Source organism: Bombus terrestris, chromosome 3, assembly GCF_910591885.1.
Source record: "Bombus terrestris chromosome 3, iyBomTerr1.2, whole genome shotgun sequence".
In the NCBI taxonomy this organism is placed as follows: domain Eukaryota; kingdom Metazoa; phylum Arthropoda; class Insecta; order Hymenoptera; family Apidae; genus Bombus; species Bombus terrestris.
The window spans coordinates 5,226,858-5,251,336 of NC_063271.1; the positions used below are offsets into that span (position 1 = coordinate 5,226,858).

General features: G+C 27.6%; 1 protein-coding gene across 2 annotated transcripts in view; it reads left to right on the plus strand.

The window, feature by feature from the left end:
• The window catches only part of LOC100644164, a 61,930-nt gene extending 37,756 nt beyond the window's left edge, over positions 1-24,174 (plus strand). Inside the window, exons 6-14 of one of the 2 annotated variants that reach the window (XM_048404219.1) lie at positions 1,815-2,006; positions 4,152-4,246; positions 5,607-5,855; positions 6,032-6,382; positions 7,069-7,340; positions 8,031-8,209; positions 8,751-8,879; positions 9,252-9,437; positions 19,959-24,174. In XM_048404219.1, coding sequence (XP_048260176.1) covers positions 1,815-2,006; positions 4,152-4,246; positions 5,607-5,855; positions 6,032-6,382; positions 7,069-7,340; positions 8,031-8,209; positions 8,751-8,879; positions 9,252-9,437; positions 19,959-20,986 — 2,681 coding nt within the window. In that variant the 3' untranslated portion in view covers positions 20,987-24,174. The remainder of the gene's footprint in view (positions 1-1,814; positions 2,007-4,151; positions 4,247-5,606; positions 5,856-6,031; positions 6,383-7,068; positions 7,341-8,030; positions 8,210-8,750; positions 8,880-9,251; positions 9,438-19,958) is intronic. The other variant, XM_048404220.1, reaches the window with a different exon arrangement.
• The last annotated feature ends 305 nt before the right edge of the window (positions 24,175-24,479 follow it).

Consider the following 24,479-nt stretch of genomic DNA (forward strand, 5'->3'; position numbering starts at 1 on the left):
GTTTTACTTCCGCGAATTTTTGCTTTCGACACTACAGCCCCGCAGTTACTTAGAGCTGACGTTTTTATCTGCTGGATTTTTCTACTCCTTCTTTATTATCATTCGTTCCGAAAAAAGTACTTTTATCTGTATTTTTGTATTAAAAGTATGTCCATACATTTTTATCGCGCAACTTTCCTACGCTTTTTTCATTTTATAACGTTTCGTTACAAGCATTTTGATTGATCTTTTTTAAATGCGTTATTGTGTGTTCTTTTGGAATTATTTTGATTGGGTTTGTGCAATTGACATTTCAATTTGCCATTTCTAGTTCATTTTTTAAATTCTATCGACAGATTGCTTTTTTTTTATTTAAATTCATCTTTCACGTTGCCTTTTACATATTTAACCTGCGAAAACAAAAAATCTACTTTACCAAATCAATAGAGAATCGTTCTGCTCGTTTCGCTATCGAGAGATCGTGTCTCCGCTCATAAAGAATTACACGCGAAGCGTATCCGTTTCACCTGACTGGATTCTACGTATTTCCAATACATCTTACATTATATATTCCTTTCTTTTATATTACGCATGACAAATTACTAAACAGAAACCTAGTCGTATCCACATATAGAGAATGTACTTATACCGTGTCTTTACCTGCCAAAAATCCTACCTGAAATATATTCGTTTTCTCTGCCTGAATTCTTCATATTTCCGAGACATTCGTCCCTTTAAGATTTTTTATATTTATTATATTTATATATATTTTTTAAAGATACCAGACACAAAGCTATTCACGTCTATGTAGAGAATCGGTTTACATATTCCAGCATCGAGCTGCTATATCGTGACTTTACTTTTCCACCCTCAGAAACCACATAGCCCTTTCAGCATTTACCAAAAGACCAACACTCTCGGATGCCGTTGCTTGTCCATTTAACGGCCAGTTACACGCGGCCGCTCAAAACTTAAACCTCCCTCCAAAGCCTCGTTTCCACCCCATTAGAAGTCCATTCGAGCCGCCGCGCGCCGACTTAATCCCGCACAGTTGCCAGCAAACTATCCTCGAAACTAGCCTCCTCTGGCATCGCCTAAAGTCTCGTCCACTGCAAGTCCGCCGTGAAAACACTGAATAACGATCGAACACCGGGTCCCATTGTTCGCTTCTCGTCATCGATCGACAGCAAGGCGTCTAATAACGGCCTCAGGGCGGTATCTTCTCGATAGAACTTAAGTTAGGATCGTCTCGTCGATCGATATTGACTTCCTACGTCCTTTTTGTCCAACCGCCATATTCGGCGATGGTGCAAGGAGATTGGCTGTTCGTTGCTTTATGACAGCTTCCGGAGAACAGATTTCGAAACTGCTACCCTCGGAACCGTTTCGGCGTTTCGAGCCGAACGAGAGGTGATCGGAAAGTTAAATTAGCGGATTAGCGAAGTGATCCTGTTTCGATTTCCTAGAATAGGGCTGTAATAGATTGAAACTTCAAGTATAGCGCATGTATTCGATTTGAAAGTTGTGCGTATCAAATGTGTCGGATTTAAGGGATTTTTGTAGGATAAGGGCTGTTAACAAATATATGCAACGACTGAACGAATCAATGAAATAGTCGTATAAACGCCACCGATCATTATCATCCAACGAAACGTTTTTTAAACAGGTTTAACAGATTCTATTCGTTTGAATAGTATCAAATTTAATTAATCAGTATGTAAATGTTATAGTAAATAGACTGGTGTGCCAATGCTCTTTGTAGCCGTTGTATGTTACGACCAGTTACGTAATTTATCGTTTAAATTCTTCAGCTAACAAAAAGGTTTGGTTCACAGGGTGTCGCGTGGGTTCGAGAGTGTACGAGGAGGGTGAGATGGTTCGGGACATCGAATGGAAGGCCGCCTGTGATAACTGTTTCTGCGCGATGGGCGCGGTACGTTGCGTGCCTCTTGCTTGTGCACCTCCTCTTCAAGGCTGCAGCCCGATCGTACGCGAGGGACACTGCTGTCCATCCACCTATAACTGCAGTGAGTCGTAATGTCTTCGCATCAGGGTTGCCGCGATTTTGCCCCGCCCGACTGACACGCCCGGATTGTGTTTTCCGGTTCGTGGCCAATTACTCTCACCCTAAGACGAGTAACCTGTCTCTGAGTCAATCATGCTTCACACCGATGCTATCTATCGTCGCTTCTTCCTCGATAACGATCGTACACGTGGTAAACCGCGTATCTTAAATTACTCTGTCATTGTGACAAGGCTGAAGCCTCTCTTTTGTCAAATAATATTTCGTTTAGAGATGGTTTTCATTAGAGATGATTTTTATTAGTTGTATCTTTTAGGCTTCCACGTAGAATTTTTTAATTCGCGCATAACTTTCCTTCTTTCTTTTCGGTTACGATTCTATTTCTTAGGAAAGTAGAGATACTGAAATTAGTTTGATAAATATAACAGTTTCTTTCGCTTCAAACGACGACAGGACTGGGGGAAATATATCGAAAGAAATGGACAAATTTCATCTAGTAAGCTCGTTAAATTTCGTACTAACAATCGTCAATTTTCGCGCAAAATGGAACCATTTTTATTTGCAAGTCACATAAAGTTAAAATTTTGGGATTGTCGATAACGGTACTGGACAGTACACGCATCTAGCTTTTACCGTTTCTTTAGTTCATTTGCTGATTTCTTCTAGCGAATTGCTATTGAATTTTGTACGTAGAAAAATCTTGCATTTTCTTGAAAATCGGAGAGGATAAAGGGCACTCTGAATTCACCGATGGAGATTATCGATTTAAAACGATGGATTATCTATCGTTGAAACGATTTGTTGAGGATTCAACGCTAAACAGATGACGAAAAGATCCTTGCACGATCAAGGATAAGATAGGAAATCGTAAATCAAACCTCGTTTTTGATCGATTGGGCTAGTCGTTGAAATTGGTACCAGGGAATTCATGGGCAAAGTTAGTTTTGGTAGGGCACGAAGATGGGGTATGAAATCGATGGTTTGTTACTACGAAGATATTGGAGTTGAAGTTGGAGGATTTCTCCGGAGGCATCGAGTGAATTTTTTAGCAGGAAACCCTGGGTACGGACGAATAAGTTTTGAATCGAGTTAGTGAATGAGAACGTGAAATGGCCAACAGGTCACTGAATGGGAATATGGAAAGCTTTATATATATTTTTGAACATCGTAATACTCTCGAATTGAAGCGAATCGGCCAGAATTAAATAAATTCGAACAGAGAGTTTCCATTTTCTGGAAAACAACAAATTTTAATTCTTTGCCCCCTTTTTTTTACGTTTTATTGTTTCGCGAAAAGAATTAAATTCGCAAATAACTATGCCGTTTTTCATAAAAATTCCAGACTTAATCTCGTAAGCTTGAAAACGTCACGAAACGGCGGAAGTTGGATTGAATTAGGAAATCGCGCAGGAAGCGTGGAATCGCGTGGAAAATCATTAAATTTAAATGCTCGGTTGAGTATCCGGATTCCGTGAAAAGGATAATATCCTCGGCGATTTCATGGTTCTGGAAAAGATTGGAATTTTTATCTCAACCTCAATTTTTCGTTTCGACTGTAAAAGAGTCGCAATAACGACGTTGCTCAAGGTTTAATTATCAAATGCCAAGGATCATGCCTACGGAAATCTGCAGCAACCTATTAACATAAAGTCTTACAAGATTTTATTAAAATACATTTTTTTTTTTAGTGAAATTAATTTTAATTTTTCGTTTCAGCTCGAAAAATCACGATAATGATATTTTTCAAAATTTAATTATCAACCATCAACAGTCTTTCCACAGATATTTAATCAAAACTTATTAAAATAAGATTTCAAGTTAGCGAAATACATTTTGGATGAAATTAAAGTGAAATAAATATTTGTCGTTGGTAAACTGTAGAGGAAGGTAGAAAAAGATATTATTTCTGGGAAAAATCTTGTAGTTTCTTGAACGAGCTGACTTTAGGCAGCACTTCCGGACACAGGAGGCGAACGATCGTTCCAATTTCCTTCCGTGCTGCTTATTAGAGGAGTCGGAAAAGAAAAGACGGAAACACATAAGCCGGGTGGGGCGCCCAGCAAAAACCCTGTGCTCTTTCACAACCCTGATTACCACCTAGGTGTTTTAGCCCGAATGCCATAAGAAACTGACAGATTAAACGTTCAAGGCGGTAGCATCGAGGTTAAGGCCACCCAGAACTACGCCTCGTACGCGTTCATCAGCAAGGACTACGCCAAGTTTCGCAAGGAGACCAATTTCTTTGTACGTTTCTCATTTATTTCCTATTTTTAATCTCTCCGGGCATTCTCATATAACGAATAACTAACTTTTTAACGTATTTAAATAATTCCTTCTATTCGCTAATCGACGCTTAAAAGTTATTAGAACAAACTGACCAATATGAGACGATCATTTTCTTAATAAATAAGAGATCATTTTCTCGTAAATTTCAACTTGGTGCTTCTAGTGTTAAATAAATTTCACCTCGTCATTTTTTTAATTTTCTACTCAACGTTACAAAGTAAGTTATTCAAAACGACACGATCATTTTCTCAAATTTGAATCTTCCGTTCCATCACCTGATCAATATCTCGTGAACTTCAACGCACGCTGCGCACATTCTAATACAGCGACTATAATATCCTTTTAATTACAAATAGCTGAGGAGAGGAACGCAAGAAGCTGAAACGCTAATCCATCTTCCGTTTCACGAACAGTTTCCGAAGCATCGAACGTTAAGCGACAAAATCGTCGAGACAAATGATCGTATAATTGTTTCGAACGGGTAACAGTCGGCTAACAAATATGAGAACAGAGTCGATTCATCGAGCAGCATGGATCTCTCGGCGAGGAATGCATCGCGTTGCGTTCCTCGACTAACTAAGTTAAATGTCTGACACGGCGTCCGCTCGTGGCAGGATTGCATTAATTAAATTCCATCCGGCTTGTAAATCACGTGGCATCGGCCACGTACCAACCAAATCGTCTTTTATGACGATGGATGACAGGTGAAATCGGGGTTCCTGCCTATCAGACGATCAGACGCGTCCGGTTAAGATAAACTGCCTTATTGATCGTTCAATCGTCGATATTTTTTATTGACAAGCGGTTGACATTTATGTCTGCTTGTTAATTTTGATAAATTTGGAAGTGCATTGACAACGAGCATTTTCTTGTCATGAGCAACTTTGAGAAATATTGTCACGATAGTTAATAGGTAGATCGTACACGTTTACACGAATTTATATCAATATGAATATTTTCTAAATTATTTATATCTCATGATATTTTGTATGTTTCGTTTATCTTTCAAATCGTCCTATCTAACTCCGATCTATCTCAAACTGTCATAATACCCCATGATCCATTAGTACGTTTAATGGTACAATGCTTTCATAACGCGAATCTCCACTATTTAATTGCTCTAATTTTCAATATCCAATGAGTCGTAAACTCGACAATTCGATCACTTAATAACTGATTCGCCTAACAACCGAACAACTCTATCACTGACTATTTCCAATTAATTCGCTATTCGTACAAAGCACTGATAGCCATTCCTTTCTATCGGTGATCAAGATTATATAGCAATGAAACTGATAATGGCTAATATTCCATACAGCCGGCAGTTGATCAGGCAAACCTAACCCATGCGAATGCTCTGGTTGAGGGACGCGGTCATCGAGTAGTCGAGGAACGAATCGATTCTAGTACGAGGCAGGTCGTGGAGGAATCTTCGGTCTCGACCGATTCTACATCCTGGCCATCCACATTCGAGACCGACATCATGGACAACGAGATCCTCGAGACGGTGGACTACGTGAAATCTAGCCCGGCAATCGTCGCTACCACTCCCCTCATCGTCGAAGAGGTAATTCTTGAATAATACGAAGAAATTCGTGAAACGTTCGCAAAGTAGACACGAGACAGATCTTTGCTATTTTTCTCGGATTTCTAACATTCTAGATATTTCTGATATCTTTGATATTACATCGATAGAAACTAAAAAAGAAAGAAAAGGGCGTATAGATAAACATCATTTTACAGTCAACGACGAGCGTGGACTCGACCACGCTGGAATCAACTTTCTCGATCAAGGATGACGATTTCTCGAATGACTCGTCGACGATTTTCTCGACGAACAGCGTTGGCGAGTCGACGACGATCAACGTGATCGAGGATCTGTCGTCGCAGGACGATACGACGACCACCACGACTACGACGACGGCGACTAAGGAATCAACGACCCTGTTACCGGAAGCGAGCGGGATCGATACAGTGACGGAGTTACACGAGTCAGAGGAGGAGAAGATGCACAACGTGACCGTGAGGAACAAGAATACGACCCCGTCGACGAGCGGAAAGCTCGAGCAGGATTTCGAGCACGCCAACTCGACGGTTAGTGTGCAAACAAATCGCTCGAGGATAACAAATAAATCGAGGATACTCCAGTGGATACAAGCGAGACTCCCTTGGCTCGATCTCTTGGAAAATATTACCCAAACTCCGGATGGTTTATACTCGATCGACGGGAAATAGAGCAATTTTGATTAACATTTGTGTAATCGGAAATTGGATAAAGACTGTAGGAATTTCTACTTTTACAATATCGTGAAATGCTTGTCGAAAATTTATTTGAACGTGATCTGAAGAGTACACGATGTAGGCATTGATAGGATTTCATATAAGACGAGAAACGATAGGGCTTTTTATTAATATTTTTATTAATGTTTATGTAATTGAGAATCTCAAGGATGGTATAGGTATTCTTACTTCGTGATATTTAAAAATATTTGATGCAAATTTAGTCGAATCACGAGTTTAGGAGCGAACGATGTAGACATTCGTAGGATTAGAGGCAAACTGAGAAACAGAGGGATTTTTATAAAAATTTGCGTAATCGAAAGTTAACATTAAAGAAACTTGAAAAGTCACAGGATCGTTCATCTACGCGTGTCTCTTAAAATAATAGGCATGTTACTCGCTGTTGATTTGACAATCGTTGATCGATTAACGTCTAGTTTGACAAGCAGTCAATATCAATCCACGGATAGAGTCCAAACTATATAACCTGTTGCCATTAGGTGAAACCAGTGGAGACCACGGAGTCGATGGGCAAAGGGTCCGTCACCAGGACGTCATCCACCGTACTAATGCCGGACGACATCCTGGTGATGAACGTGACTGTGAAAACGAACGTCTCGGTAGGTCACATACATGGAGTGACCATCAACCCGATTAGATCGATCCCACCGGATGTCGAGGCTATCCTGAACATCACTCACCGTGAGAAAGGCGAGGATTATGATTACGATTATAGCGAGCCAACGTTGCCGCCGTCGTTACCCAATGTTAGGTAAGGTAAATACTGGTTCATCAAGCTACTGAAAAATTGTGGGCAGAAAATTGGGACAGACTGTTGATATTAGAAACGTATCGATTAAACGTAATAATGGAAGATTCTTTAAAATTATTTATATGTTTGATATTCGTTCTTTCCGCAGATGGAAGAGAGGATTGAGGATGATATTGGAAAATTTATTTTTATTGAAACGTTTAACGAAGGTTTATACAGTGTCATAAATATTAAAAGAGAGGATACTTAAAATAGTATTAGAATATTTTACATATGTAGAGAGTATAGAATATTTCGCAATTAGATATACACTTTGTTTTTTAGTCAGATTCGCATTCCCGAGAACGAATAATAAGACTGAGAATAAATTTTGTTCTACTTGAAAACAATTTTACGCCAAATGGGATAACCAGATCATTGGGGATTTGTAAACGTTTCCTATAAAGGAAACCTTCATTTTCTTTCCTTCGTTTGTTTCGTTATCAACTTATGATTGATAAAATTGTACAAGACGGGCCAGTTCTTAGCATCAATCTTCAAAATCTCATTTGAAAATTCAAGTTAAGCAAAATTTAAGATGCATTTCTGAGTAGTTTTCGAAATTCCAAGAACGAAGAAAACTACGGAACAAATTTAGGATAAGTGGTTGAAAGAAATGAGAAATGGTTGGATTTATGCGTTTCCATGCAGGATAATTCCGTTTGTGGCGGCGGACGCGTTGGTGAAAGACAAGACAGTCCCGTCCCCGGTTACCGGATATCCTTCCGGTTCGGTGGTAGTGCCTCCGGAGCTACGGCCCACCGACACCTCCGGATTTTACGATATCGCCACTCAGGAAAACAGATTCAGCCCGCCAGTGGAGACCGAAGGTGGGTCATATTTTAAACTCGTCCCACGGATACATTCTGCCACCCTCGTTCGCGTTTTACGTCCACCGTAAACCACGATTCTTCTCGCGGTGACACCTTCGAGGAGTAACGCTTCTACGTTTCTCTTCCCTTATTTTTTTCGTCCCTTTTTCCTGCTCAATGAGTTTTTAACAGCTCCTTGCGGTTTCATTAATGGGACCTTAGAAGCTTCTACTTTTATTCTCACTTTACTATTTCGTAGAATTTTTAACTTGCTTTTCCCGTTTTGCTTCGTGGTACTGAGAGCATTACAGAGACGCGTAATATAATTTGCATGCATATTCTTTTGAATATTACCAAAGAAATAAATGCCTTAATCAGTTGTTTTCTTTGAACATTTCTTATCTTTTAGGTATTCGGTACACCCTACTGATAATTAATTGAAGGCGTTACAATTTAACAAGTTGTACTGCAAATGAATTCCCTATAGTTCTCGTTTCTGAATGTAACATTAATAGCTTCTTCCGTGTTTCTACTTTGAACTGGATTTGTTTTCCATAAGGTGGATTCGTGCCAAGGGAGCCGCCCTACTTCGACGCTCCTTACCATTCCACCGATCTGAATCTGGAAATCGGAACAGGCGTCACCGTGGTTCCGGCGCCAATCACCAATCCTCATCGTAAAAGCGATGGTAACGAACATCTAATTTATTTCTTCCTTCGAATTCATCTTTTTGTTATTACAACGTATTTTCCGTTCTATTAGTTGCGTCACTCGAATCCATTGTCCTCGCATCTAATTATACTGCTATGTACATCATATTGTCATCTATCTACGAGCAATCTATCTACGACAGTCGTAAATTTTTATTACTAGCTTTTTCATTAAAGTAAAAAAGTTGTAATTTCAAGTAATTTCTTGGCTGTTTCACAATCGGAGGAACAATTCGCGTTATAGAGAGCTAAATTATAATTTTAAAATAATTTTAAGATTCAGACGGCCGAGAAAATTTCGAGGCTGGCGAGTTCAACGAGATTCTCCGCTTTTGTTTCATAAATCTCAGCCAGCAACTGTCTCTTCGAGAATATGGAGTACCGTCACGGGGAGATTGTGCCGAGCAGCAGTATCTGCGTGATTTGCATGTGCTACTACGGCGATGTGGTGTGCTCCACGGAAAAATGTCCACCTCTGAAGATCGCATGTAGAAGGATCAACACCGAAGAGACGTGTTGCGGAAAAATCGTCTGTGGTACGAAAAATTTTACACGACAAAGAAGTCTTTGAAGAAACCTTTGATAGAAGAATATTTCTTTAAAAATTGTTTGAATTACCTTTACTGTTCGCTTTGTTACAATTTTAATTTCCTAAGAAAAAGTAGAACTCACGGTGACACGTGTTTCTGCTCAACAATTAATTGGTACATTATTGGTACACAGAAAAAACGGAATTATTTCCTGCTTAATCTTCGGTCTTTTGTTTGGGGAGTGAATAGGCGAGGTTATATTTGTGAATACTTGAAGATTTCAAAATATGAATATTTGAACATTTGAATATTTGAAAATTTGAAAATTTGAATATTCAAATTTCAAAACGTGAAAATTTGAAAATTCCAATTTAAAAATACAAATTTGAAAATTCGAAAATTTGGAAATTTAAATTTGAAAATCCGAATTTGAAAATTCAAATTTGAAAATTCAAATTTAAAAATTCAAATTTAAAAATTCAAATTTGAATTTTAAAATTTGAATTTTCAAATTTTTAAATTTGAATTTTAAAATTTGAATTTTCAAATTTTTAAATTTTCAAATTTGAAAATTTGAAAATTCAAATTTAAAAATTCAAATTTAAAAATTCAAATTTGAAAATTTGAAAATTCAAATTTAAAAATTCAAATTTGAAAATTTGAAAATTCAAATTTAAAAATTCAAATTTGAAAATTTGAAAATTCAAATTTGAAAATTTGAAAATTCAAATTTAAAAATTCAAATTTGAAAATTTGAAAATGCAAATTTGAAAATTTGAAAATTCAAATTTAAAAATTCAAATTTAAAAATTCAAATTTGAAAATTTGAAAATTCAAATTTAAAAATTCAAATTTAAAAATTCAAATTTGAAAATTCAAATTTAAAAATTCAAATTTAATAATTCAAATTTGAAAATTCAAATTTGAAAATTTGAAAATTTGAAAATTTGAAAATTTGAAAATTCAAATTTAAAAATTCAAATTTAAAAATTCAAAAATTCAAATTTGAAAATTCAAATTTAAAAATTCAAATTTAATAATTCAAATTTGAAAATTCAAATTTGAAAATTTGAAAATTTGAAAATTCAAATTTAAAAATTCAAATTTGAAAATTCGAATTTAAAAATTCAAATTTGAAAATTTGAAAATTCAAATTTAAAAATTCAAATTTAAAAATTCAAATTTGAAAATTTGAAAATTTGAAAATTCAAATTTAAAAATTCAAATTTAAAAATTCAAATTTGAAAATTTGAAAACTCAAATTTGAAAATTCAAATTTAATAATTCAAATTTGAAAATTCAAATTTAAAAATTCAAATATAAAAATTCAAATTTAAAAATGCAAATTTGAAAATTCAAATTTGAAAATTTGAAAATTTGAAAATTCAAATTTGAAAATTTGAAAATTCAAATTTGAAAATTTGAAAATTCAAATTTAAAAATTCAAATTTAAAAATTCAAATTTGAAAATTTGAAAATTCAAATTTAAAAATTCAAATTTGAAAATTTAAAAATTCAAATTTAAGAATTCAAATTTAAAAATTCAAATTTGAAAATTTGAAAATTTGAAAATTCAAATTTAAAAATTCAAATTTAAAAATTCAAATTTGAAAATTTGAAAATTCAAATTTAGAAATTTGAAAATTCAAATTTGAAAATTTGAAAATTCAAATTTAAAAATTCAAATTTGAAAATTTGAAAATTCAAATTTGAAAATTTGAAAATTCAAATTTGAAAATTTGAAAATTCAAATTTAAAAATTCATATTTGAAAATTTGAAAATTCAAATTTGAAAATTCAAATTTGAAAATTTGAAAATTCAAATTTAAAAATTCAAATTTGAAAATTTGAAAATTCAAATTTGAAAATTTGAAAATTCAAATTTAAAAATTCAAATTTGAAAATTTAAAATTCAAATTTAGAAATTTGAAAATTCAAATTTGAAAATTTGAAAATTCAAATTTAAAAATTCAAATTTAAAAATTCAAATTTGAAAATTTGAAAATTCAAATTTAAAAATTCAAATTTGAAAATTTGAAAATTCAAATTTAAAAATTCAAATTTGAAAATTTGAAAATTCAAATTTAAATATTCAAATTTGAAAATTTGAAAATGCAAATTTGAAAATTTGAAAATTCAAATTTAAAAATTCAAATTTAAAAATTCAAATTTGAAAATTTGAAAATTCAAATTTAAAAATTCAAATTTAAAAATTCAAATTTGAAAATTCAAATTTAAAAATTCAAATTTAATAATTCAAATTTGAAAATTCAAATTTGAAAATTTGAAAATTTGAAAATTTGAAAATTTGAAAATTCAAATTTAAAAATTCAAATTTAAAAATTCAAAAATTCAAATTTAAAAATTCAAATTTGAAAATTTGAAAATTTGAAAATTCAAATTTAAAAATTCAAATTTAAAAATTCAAATTTGAAAATTTGAAAATTCAAATTTAAAAATTCAAATTTGAAAATTTGAAAATTCAAATTTGAAAATTTGAAAATTCAAATTTAAAAATTCAAATTTAAAAATTCATATTTGAAAATTTGAAAATTCAAATTTGAAAATTCAAATTTAAAAATTCAAATTTGAAAATCTGAAAATTCAAATTTGAAAATTTGAAAATTCAAATTTAAAAATTCAAATTTGAAAATTTAAAATTCAAATTTAGAAATTTGAAAATTCAAATTTGAAAATTTGAAAATTCAAATTTAAAAATTCAAATTTAAAAATTCATATTTGAAAATTCAAATTTAAAAATTCAAATTTAAAAATTCAAATTTGAAAATTTGAAAATTTGAAAATTCAAATTTGAAAATTTGAAAATTCAAATTTAAAAATTCAAATTTGAAAATTCAAATTTGAAAATTCAAATTTAAAAATTCAAATTTAAAAATTCAAATTTAAATATTCAAAGTTGAAAATTTGAAAATTCAAATTTAAAAATTCAAATTTAAAAATTCAAATTTGAAAATTCAAATTTAAAAATTCAAATTTAAAAATTCAAATTTAAAAATTCAAATTTAAAAATTCAAATTTGAAAATTTGAAAATTTGAAAATTCAAATTTGAAAATTTGGAAATTCAAATTTAAAAATTCAAATTTAAGAATTCAAATTTAAAAATTCAAATTTGAAAATTTGAAAATTTGAAAATTCAAATTTAAAAATTCAAATTTAAAAATTCAAATTTGAAAATTTGAAAATTCAAATTTGAAAATTTGAAAATTCAAATTTATAAATTCAAATTTAAAAATTCAAATTTGAAAATTTGAAAATTCAGATTTGAAAATTCAAATTTGAAAATTTGAAAATTCAAATTTAAAAATTCAAATTTGAAAATTCAAATTTAAAAATTCAAATTTAAAAATTCAAATTTGAAAATTCAAATTTAAAAATTCAAATTTGAAAATTTAAAAATTCAAATTTAAGAATTCAAATTTAAAAATTCAAATTTGAAAATTTGACAATTTAAAAATTCAAATTTAAGAATTCAAATTTAAAAATTCAAATTTGAAAATTTGAAAATTCAAATTTAGAAATTTGAAAATTCAAATTTGAAAATTTGAAAATTCAAATTTGAAAATTTGAAAATTCATATTTGAAAATTTGAAAATTCAAATTTGAAAATTTGAAAATTCAAATTTAAAAATTCAAATTTAAAAATTCAAATTTGAAAATTCAAATTTGAAAATTCAAATTTAAAAATTCAAATTTAATAATTCAAATTTGAAAATTCAAATTTGAAAATTTGAAAATTCAGATTTGAAAATTCAAATTTAAAAATTCAAATTTGAAAATTTGAAAATTCAAATTTAAAAATTCAAATTTAAAAATTCAAATTTGAAAATTTGAAAATTCAGATTTGAAAATTCAAATTTAAAAATTCAAATTTGAAGATTTGAAAATTCAAATTTAAAAATTCAAATTTGAAAATTCAAATTTAAAAATTCAAATTTAAAAATTCAAATTTGAAAATTCAAATTTAAAAATTCAAATTTAATAATTCAAATTTGAAAATTCAAATTTGAAAATTTGAAAATTTGAAAATTCAAATTTGAAAATTTGAAAATTCAAATTTAAAAATTCAAATTTGAAAATTCAAATTTAAAAATTCAAATTTAAAAATTCAAATTTGAAAATTCAAATTTGAAAATTCAAATTTAATAATTCAAATTTGAAAATTCAAATTTGAAAATTTGAAAATTTGAAAATTCAAATTTGAAAATTCAAATTTAAAAATTCAAATTTGAAAATTCAAATTTGAAAATTTGAAAATTTGAAAATTCAAATTTGAAAATTCAAATTTAAAAATTCAAATTTGAAAATTCAAATTTAAAAATTCAAATTTAAAAATTCAAATTTGAAAATTTGAAAGTTTGAAAATTCGAATTTAAAAATTCATATTTGATAATTCGAATTTGAAAATTTGAAAATTCAATTTTGAAAATTCAAATTAAAAAATTCAAATTTAAAAATTCTATTTTGAAAATTCAAATTTAAAAGTTCAAATTTAAAAATTCAAATTTGAAAATTTGAAAATTTGAAAATTCAAATTTAAAAATTCAAATTTAAAAATTCAAATTTGAAAATTCAAATTTAAAAATTCAAATTTAAAAATTCAAATTTGAAAATTTGAAAATTTGAAAATTCAAATTTAAAAATTCAAATTTAAAAATTCAAATTTGAAAATTCAAATTTAAAAATTCAAATTTAAAAATTCAAATTTGAAAATTCAAATTTAAAAATTCAAATTTAAAAATTCAAATTTGAAAATTCAAATTTAAAAATTCAAATTTAAAAATTCAAATTTGAAAATTCAAATTTGAAAATTCAAATTTGAAAATTTGAAAATTTGAAAATTCAAATTTAAAAATTCAAATTTGAAAATTTGAAAATTCAAATTTAAAAATTCAAATTTGAAAATTTGAAAATTTGAAAATTCAAATTTGAAAATTTGAAAATTTGAAAATTCAAATTTGAAAATTTGAAAATTCAAATTTGAAAATTTGAAAATTCAAATTTAAAAATTCAAATTTGAAAATTTGAAAATTCAAATTTAGAAATTCAAATTTAAAAATTCAAATTTGAAAATTTGAAAATTTGAAAATTCAAATTTAAAAATTCAAATTTAAAAATTCAAATTTGAAAATTCAAATTTAAAAATTCAAATTTAAAAATTCAAATTTAAAAATTCAAAGTTGAAAGTTTGAAAATTCAAATTTAAAAATTCAAATTTAAAAATTCAAATTTGAAAATTCAAATTTAAAAATTCAAATTTAAAAATTCAAATTTGAAAATTTGAAAATTTGAAAATTCAAATTTGAAAATTTGAAAATTCAAATTTGAAAATTTGAAAATTCAAATTTGAAAATTTGAAAATTCAAATTTGAAAATTTGAAAATTCAAATTTAAAAATTCAAATTTGAAAATTTGAAAATGCAAATTTGAAAATTTGAAAATTCAAATTTAAAAATTCAAATTTAAAAATTCAAATTTGAAAATTTGAAAATTCAAATTTAAAAATTCAAATTTAAAAATTCAAATTTGAAAATTCAAATTTAAAAATTCAAATTTAATAATTCAAATTTGAAAATTCAAATTTGAAAATTTGAAAATTTGAAAATTTGAAAATTTGAAAATTCAAATTTAAAAATTCAAATTTAAAAATTCAAAAATTCAAATTTGAAAATTCAAATTTAAAAATTCAAATTTAATAATTCAAATTTGAAAATTCAAATTTGAAAATTTGAAAATTTGAAAATTCAAATTTAAAAATTCAAATTTGAAAATTCGAATTTAAAAATTCAAATTTGAAAATTTGAAAATTCAAATTTAAAAATTCAAATTTAAAAATTCAAATTTGAAAATTTGAAAATTTGAAAATTCAAATTTAAAAATTCAAATTTAAAAATTCAAATTTGAAAATTTGAAAACTCAAATTTGAAAATTCAAATTTAATAATTCAAATTTGAAAATTCAAATTTAAAAATTCAAATATAAAAATTCAAATTTAAAAATGCAAATTTGAAAATTCAAATTTGAAAATTTGAAAATTTGAAAATTCAAATTTGAAAATTTGAAAATTCAAATTTGAAAATTTGAAAATTCAAATTTAAAAATTCAAATTTAAAAATTCAAATTTGAAAATTTGAAAATTCAAATTTAAAAATTCAAATTTGAAAATTTAAAAATTCAAATTTAAGAATTCAAATTTAAAAATTCAAATTTGAAAATTTGAAAATTTGAAAATTCAAATTTAAAAATTCAAATTTAAAAATTCAAATTTGAAAATTTGAAAATTCAAATTTAGAAATTTGAAAATTCAAATTTAAAAATTCAAATTTGAAAATTTGAAAATTCAAATTTGAAAATTTGAAAATTCAAATTTGAAAATTTGAAAATTCAAATTTAAAAATTCATATTTGAAAATTTGAAAATTCAAATTTGAAAATTCAAATTTGAAAATTTGAAAATTCAAATTTAAAAATTCAAATTTGAAAATTTGAAAATTCAAATTTGAAAATTTGAAAATTCAAATTTAAAAATTCAAATTTGAAAATTTAAAATTCAAATTTAGAAATTTGAAAATTCAAATTTGAAAATTTGAAAATTCAAATTTAAAAATTCAAATTTAAAAATTCAAATTTGAAAATTTGAAAATTCAAATTTAAAAATTCAAATTTGAAAATTTGAAAATTCAAATTTAAAAATTCAAATTTGAAAATTTGAAAATTCAAATTTAAATATTCAAATTTGAAAATTTGAAAATGCAAATTTGAAAATTTGAAAATTCAAATTTAAAAATTCAAATTTAAAAATTCAAATTTGAAAATTTGAAAATTCAAATTTAAAAATTCAAATTTAAAAATTCAAATTTGAAAATTCAAATTTAAAAATTCAAATTTAATAATTCAAATTTGAAAATTCAAATTTGAAAATTTGAAAATTTGAAAATTTGAAAATTTGAAAATTCAAATTTAAAAATTCAAATTTAAAAATTCAAAAATTCAAATTTAAAAATTCAAATTTGAAAATTTGAAAATTTGAAAATTCAAATTTAAAAATTCAAATTTAAAAATTCAAATTTGAAAATTTGAAAATTCAAATTTAAAAATTCAAATTTGAAAATTTGAAAATTCAAATTTGAAAATTTGAAAATTCAAATTTAAAAATTCAAATTTAAAAATTCATATTTGAAAATTTGAAAATTCAAATTTGAAAATTCAAATTTAAAAATTCAAATTTGAAAATCTGAAAATTCAAATTTGAAAATTTGAAAATTCAAATTTAAAAATTCAAATTTGAAAATTTAAAATTCAAATTTGAAAATTTGAAAATTCAAATTTAAAAATTCAAATTTGAAAATTCAAATTTGAAAATTCAAATTTAAAAATTCAAATTTAAAAATTCAAATTTAAATATTCAAAGTTGAAAATTTGAAAATTCAAATTTAAAAATTCAAATTTAAAAATTCAAATTTGAAAATTCAAATTTAAAAATTCAAATTTAAAAATTCAAATTTAAAAATTCAAATTTAAAAATTCAAATTTGAAAATTTGAAAATTTGAAAATTCAAATTTGAAAATTTGGAAATTCAAATTTAAAAATTCAAATTTAAGAATTCAAATTTAAAAATTCAAATTTGAAAATTTGAAAATTTGAAAATTCAAATTTAAAAATTCAAATTTAAAAATTCAAATTTGAAAATTTGAAAATTCAAATTTGAAAATTTGAAAATTCAAATTTATAAATTCAAATTTAAAAATTCAAATTTGAAAATTTGAAAATTCAGATTTGAAAATTCAAATTTGAAAATTTGAAAATTCAAATTTAAAAATTCAAATTTGAAAATTCAAATTTAAAAATTCAAATTTAAAAATTCAAATTTGAAAATTCAAATTTAAAAATTCAAATTTGAAAATTTAAAAATTCAAATTTAAGAATTCAAATTTAAAAATTCAAATTTGAAAATTTGACAATTTAAAAATTCAAATTTAAGAATTCAAATTTAAAAATTCAAATTTGAAAATTTGAAAATTCAAATTTAGAAATTTGAAAATTCAAATTTGAAAATTTGAAAATTCAAATTTGAAAATTTGAAAATTCATATTTGAAAATTTGAAAATTCAAATTTGAAAATTTGAAAATTCAAATTTAAAAATTCAAATTTAAAAATTCAAATTTGAAAATTCAAATTTGAAAATTCAAATTTAAAAATTCAAATTTAATAATTCAAATTTGAAAATTCAAATTTGAAAATTTGAAAATTCAGATTTGAAAATTCAAATTTAAAAATTCAAATTTGAAAATTTGAAAATTCAAATTTAAAAATTCAAATTTAAAAATTCAAATTTGAAAATTTGAAAATTCAGATTTGAAAATTCAAATTTAAAAATTCAAATTTGAAGATTTGAAAATTCAAATTTAAAAATTCAAATTTGAAAATTCAAATTTAAAAATTCAAATTTAAAAATTCAAATTTGAAAATTCAAATTTAAAAATTCAAATTTAATAATTCAAATTTGAAAATTCAAATTTGAAAATTTGAAAATTTGAAAATTCAAATTTGAAAATTTGAAAATTCAAATTTAAAAATTCAAATTTGAAAATTCAAATTTAAAAATTCAAATTTAAAAATTCAAATTTGAAAATTCAAATTTGAAAATTCAAATTTAATAATTCAAATTTGAAAATTCAAATTTGAAAATTTGAAAATTTGAAAATTCAAATTTGAAAATTCAAATTTAAAAATTCAAATTTGAAAATTCAAATTTGAAAATTTGAAAATTTGAAAATTCAAATTTGAAAATTCAAATTTAAAAATTCAAATTTGAAAATTCAAATTTAAAAATTCAAATTTAAAAATTCAAATTTGAAAATTTGAAAGTTTGAAAATTCGAATTTAAAAATTCATATTTGATAATTCGAATTTGAAAATTTGAAAATTCAATTTTGAAAATTCAAATTAAAAAATTCAAATTTAAAAATTCTATTTTGAAAATTCAAATTTAAAAGTTCAAATTTAAAAATTCAAATTTGAAAATTTGAAAATTTGAAAATTCAAATTTAAAAATTCAAATTTAAAAATTCAAATTTGAAAATTCAAATTTAAAAATTCAAATTTAAAAATTCAAATTTGAAAATTTGAAAATTTGAAAATTCAAATTTAAAAATTCAAATTTAAAAATTCAAATTTGAAAATTCAAATTTAAAAATTCAAATTTAAAAATTCAAATTTGAAAATTCAAATTTAAAAATTCAAATTTAAAAATTCAAATTTGAAAATTCAAATTTAAAAATTCAAATTTAAAAATTCAAATTTGAAAATTCAAATTTGAAAATTCAAATTTGAAAATTTGAAAATTTGAAAATTCAAATTTAAAAATTCAAATTTGAAAATTTGAAAATTCAAATTTAAAAATTCAAATTTGAAAATTTGAAAATTTGAAAATTCAAATTTGAAAATTTGAAAATTTGAAAATTCAAATTTGAAAATTTGAAAATTCAAATTTGAAAATTTGAAAATTCAAATTTAAAAATTCAAATTTGAAAATTTGAAAATTCAAATTTAGAAATTCAAATTTAAAAATTCAAATTTGAAAATTTGAAAATTTGAAAATTCAAATTTAAAAATTCAAATTTAAAAATTCAAATTTGAAAATTCAAATTTAAAAATTCAAATTTAAAAATTCAAATTTAAAAATTCAAAGTTGAAAGTTTGAAAATTCAAATTTAAAAATTCAAATTTAAAAATTCAAATTTGAAAATTCAAATTTAAAAATTCAAATTTAAAAATTCAAATTTGAAAATTTGAAAATTTGAAAATTCAAATTTGAAAATTTGAAAATTCAAATTTGAAAATTTGAAAATTCAAATTTGAAAATTTGAAAATTCAAATTTGAAAATTTGAAAATTCAAATTTGAAAATTTGAAAATTCAAATTTAAAAATTCAAATTTGAAAATTTGAAAATTCAAATTTAAAAATTCAAATTTGAAAATTCAAATTTAAAAATTCAAATTTGAAAATTTGCGAATTTGAAAATTCAAATTTAAAAATTCAAATTTGGAAATTCAAATTTAAAAATTCAAATCTGAAAATTCAAATTTGAAAATTTGAAAGTTTGAAAATTCGAATTTAAAAATTCATATTTGATAATTCGAATTTGGAAATTTGAAAATTCAATTTTGAAGATTCAAATATGAATATTTGGAAATTCAAATTTAAGAATTCGAATTTGAAAATTCTAATTTGAAAATTTGAAATTTTAAATATAAGATAAGAGAAAAATTATATTATTTTGTTATTTCTTGGCTGTTTGTCCCCCTTATTTTACCTTACCTCAAACAAGTATTATAAGCATTTCTTCGTCTTTTATACATGCGTTAATTCAAATCCCATAATTTTCTAGCATTCTTCTATTTCCAAAAAAATTACATTGGAGAGTTATAATGTTTCTCAAATGCAAATTAATCAATAATCAATAATTCTATCACGTACCGACTCTAACATTTCGATTACTTCCAGTAGAAGCAGAAGAATCACCAACGGTTGTGTTAGACCGTGCGGACGCTACTGCACCATCGCTTCATCAGCCGATAATATTTCCAGACCCATTCCGCGACGTGATAAAGACAGAACCAGCTCCTGATCTGCCTTCTCTGATCGAGGACATGATTCCTTACCTGGTAGAACATGGAATCACCACTTCAAGACCATCGACCACCAGCACTCTAAAGCCTCTGCAAGCAAACTTTGATTTCGTGGATAAATTATCTCTCCTACGTCCACCGTACAGACCAGAAGAAGATCCAACCAGTCTAATCACCAAGAATAAATATAATCTCAGTCAAGATGGACATATAAAAGAAGCAATCACTTCAAATTACAACACCAAAGAAACTGAACAGACTTTAGATCGTGTTTCTGAAACGATTTCTAAAAAGGTTGCTTTCTCAACCATGGATCATACTACCAAGAAACAAGAAGAACATGTTATTTCTTCCTTTAATACAACAAACTCTAATCTCGTGAAATTAAATACTTCGCAAATCAACGACGCTAATATCTCGTCCGAGTCGAAGATCGGAGATTCTTTGACAAAAGTTAATAATTCTAAATTTCACTCGACTACGATCAAACCATCTTCTGGAGCTAATACAGAGCTGGATGAACCTATATTTTCTCTGGATACTGTTCTGGATCTGTTATTCTCTTCAGATGCAAGTAACAATGAGAATAATAAAGATACAAAGACGACAGAGACATCGACTACCAGCAGATCGACTGCAAACTTTAGTGACCAATCAGAGGATGACAAAGTGTCTTCCGAAGTGAGCGAGAAGATGGAGGATCATGTGACAGAGACTGGAACGCCGTCTAAGGTTCTAGAGAATGAAATTCCTATGTCGGTGGCTAGCTTGCTAAAATTGGCTGGATGTAATATCTACGGAAGGATGTATCGCGTTGGAAGGATCATTACCGAGCTCTCTGGACCTTGTCTAGAGTGCAGGTGCACGGAGATCGGGGTACAGTGTAAGCAGCTCAAGTGTTGATCGAAGTTGGCCGTGCTCGGGCCAAGCTGTTTTCCTTGCAATTAGGTTCGTTCGAGTTAATAGATTCACTGCTGCCTCGATACGTTTCCGAAGGATAGTTTGAGGAAAAGTATGGAGGATCTCAGTTCGAGCTACGGAGTATGTGGCTTGCGAAGAACTGTCCATTGCTATATTGTTGAAGTAAATTTTCGAGAGTGACGGGTAAAGAGAAAGTGAACGCGAGAAGGTAGGAAGAATTTGGAATTGTCTTCTATTATCGTAAAGTTAATGCGTTAATTGTTAAATTAAATCGGTTAAAGTATGTCAGCGTTGAATATTTTTAGTAAAAACGAAAAACTTGCTCTTAAACTAGTTGTATTTTTGACTGGATAGTTTGACTTTTACGAAGAAATTTTGATGAAAATTTTATTCTTTAATTATCGAAAATTTACAGTGAGCGGTGAATGTGTTAATTCCTCGAATCGGAATTATAGCTCTCTGTTTCGTTCAATGATTAGCTTGTTGTAAGGCGATGCCACGAAGGGAATTCTGAATAATTGACAAAATTTGAGGCACATTCCGAGATTCGAAGTCTCCCTCCCTCCCTCCCTCCCTCCCTCTCTCTCTCTCTCTCTCTCATTACATATCCTTATAATTATAATCCACGTTAGAAACCTCGTAACCACGACGTTACAGAGTAATTTTAACTGCAATTCCGTGATGTTACACGCTTGGAAGTTTCCTTATATGCATGTAGATGTGTCACACAATAATAGCTACTTCACAACTCATTTAGTCACTGAATTAATTTACGCATCGAATAAAATGATTTTAATATTTAAAATTCTATATTCATCAATCACTCATTTGGACTACCTGAAAGATTTTGATTCAGTAAAGACCATAAAAAGGAAATTTACATAAAGTTTCAACCTGAGCATTTTTAATCCAAATTCTTTGATTAAACGCTCTTTGATCAAATGTAAATTGGAAGCTAATTCTAATCTAAAACAAATTACAATTACAATTGGCTTTCAATTAAAGTTTAAGTCTATAAATCTCTGATCCAAGAACAATTCTCATTACAATTAACCCTAGATTAGAAACAAATACTCGAACCTTAATCTACTATCTAAACTGTACTTCGACCTATTCCAACCAACTGCAATCAAATTCATTAATCACCTGGGGGGCAACATTCGTCTCCTTTTCCCTAAAATTCGCTCGCTCTTCAAATCCCATCCAAAGTCAATTTCACCAAGTAATACACTTTAATTCATCCCCTAATTTAACCAACCCTTTGCCATCACTCGAAAATCGTATCTTTCAATTATATTTTCTTCGCCCGCTTGGCTGGATAGGAATTTTGTCCAAATGGAAGGAGATAGGAAACTCTTCGACTCTCGTCCATTGGCCAGCCTATGGAACGTTACTCATCTGGCAAGGATCCACAGTTTTGCGAAGATCGATCAGGATGTAATTTTGAGGGATAGCGGTTCCGTGCTCTGCAAGGATAAGTGGATGAAGACGGAAGTTGCCGTCCCAATCCCCATTTTCTCCCCGTTAACCGGGAATTAGCCTGCTACGAGGGTGGCCCGTGTTCCGTTTTGATTTATTCGTGCGATTTCGATAGACTTTGGATGAATCGGTTTAAGCGGCAGAGACACAGTTTCTGAAATGGAACAAAATCTTGGCGGTTGAAATTATCGAGACGTTGGGTTTTAAGATAATTTGATCGTGGAATTTAATTTTTTAATTAATTCGCGTTGGTTAAAGAAATATTCCGATTTGAAAGCATAATTTTTCCATGACATTTGCAATAAAAATTTATTAGATAATTATAGAGCAAAACGCTTGATGTTTGGTATTAAGTTTATTTCGGGTTTCCGATTTCATTGACTTTATTCTTTATCTTTGTTATTATTTTCATAGTCATTTTCAATGGGTTTCACGTTATTCACGTGTTTAAAGACGTGCCTCTGATTTATACGTGTCTAGATGGTTTTGTGCCAAGAGGCTAGTAAATTATTCCTTGGATTATAATTATTTTCACAAAGATCTTCGTCACCTTTTCATTTCGATATATTAAGATTATGCTTAATATTCTGGCAGTGATTGTGACCAATAATAATCCCATGAATAATACCCTTTTATGCAAATGTGAGAAGGGGATTGCAGCCTATTTGACTATAATAAGAACTTGTCGTGACTGAAAAATGCTTAGGAAGCATTATTACAGGCACATTCAATATTACGCCGGAGCCCTTTCTTCGACGCTACAATTTCCATTAAAAGTTTCATGTTAGTTCCTCCTCTATGAAAGATAACTTAAAGAATTTTGATCGAACGTTACGATGAAAATGTTTAAAACGCATCAATCTTTTCAAAAAAATCGTCAAACTTCGACCCTACGATTTCAATCCAGCCTGTTGATAGCCTGTTATAGTAATTGATTACAAACGATTAAGTAAAATAAATTAGGATAAAAAGATAAAAAAAAAAAAAAAGAAAAACAAAACAAAACAAGCGAGTCTCGGAACGATTGCCAATAATTCTATTTATTTGAAGCTACAAAGCTCTTTGTTACAATAATTCGTGGTTTTACCAGTGGCATCGCGATCACCATAGGTGCATTTAATCCTGTATGTTACTTTTTTATTCACTAGACCCCCGTATATTGAATGGATATAATTAATTATAATCTGTCGTGATTCGTACGCTGCGGTGCTATAATACGATCGATCTACGACCGGATTTTCATCGATTTCGTCGAAAGTTCTTCCGCGTCGTTTATCGACTTAGAAACGAGTTAACTCACTGTCACGTGCTATCATTTAGTTCGTAAGCTTAGTTAGTAATTAATCGAACGTAATCAATGGAGACAAGCGACGCTGTAATCGAATTGGTAGAACGATTCCTCCGTGAACCTTTCTTTCTTCTCTTTCTCCTTTCCTCCTCTTCAATCCTTTCGTTTCTTCCCTTCTTTTCAACGTTCTTTCGTCGTTTTAAGAATTGTAAGGACACCGTGCCGGTAACGGATCACGGGAAAGCGTAATCGTTTCTGTATCGCGTTAGCAAGGCCGTAAATTCGCGCCGAATGCCGCACAGAGGCTTGTACTTATATATGTATATATATATACACAAACATATATATATATATATATGTTTTATTGTACGATTGTCGTAATAAACATTTACGGAACTCAGAATCGTAATTTTTTCGCTAATCCTTTTTTAGCAGTTTTAAGGGAAAAAGTGACATTGCATTTGATGTTTTCGCTGTTAGAAGTATTCCAACTATTTGTATTTTTTACAGTTTCGAAGAACTAAATTGAACTGTTACGCGTAATGTTCTTGTAATTTAGATTACGATACGTAATTTACGTATTAATTAGTCGCTATATAGTTCATGCGTGGTTCATTAATGTGTCCGCTATTTGTTATTCTAACGCTATTTATTATTTAATTGATTTTGATAGTCGTACGTTTGATTTAGTAGAAGAAGCAAATCGAT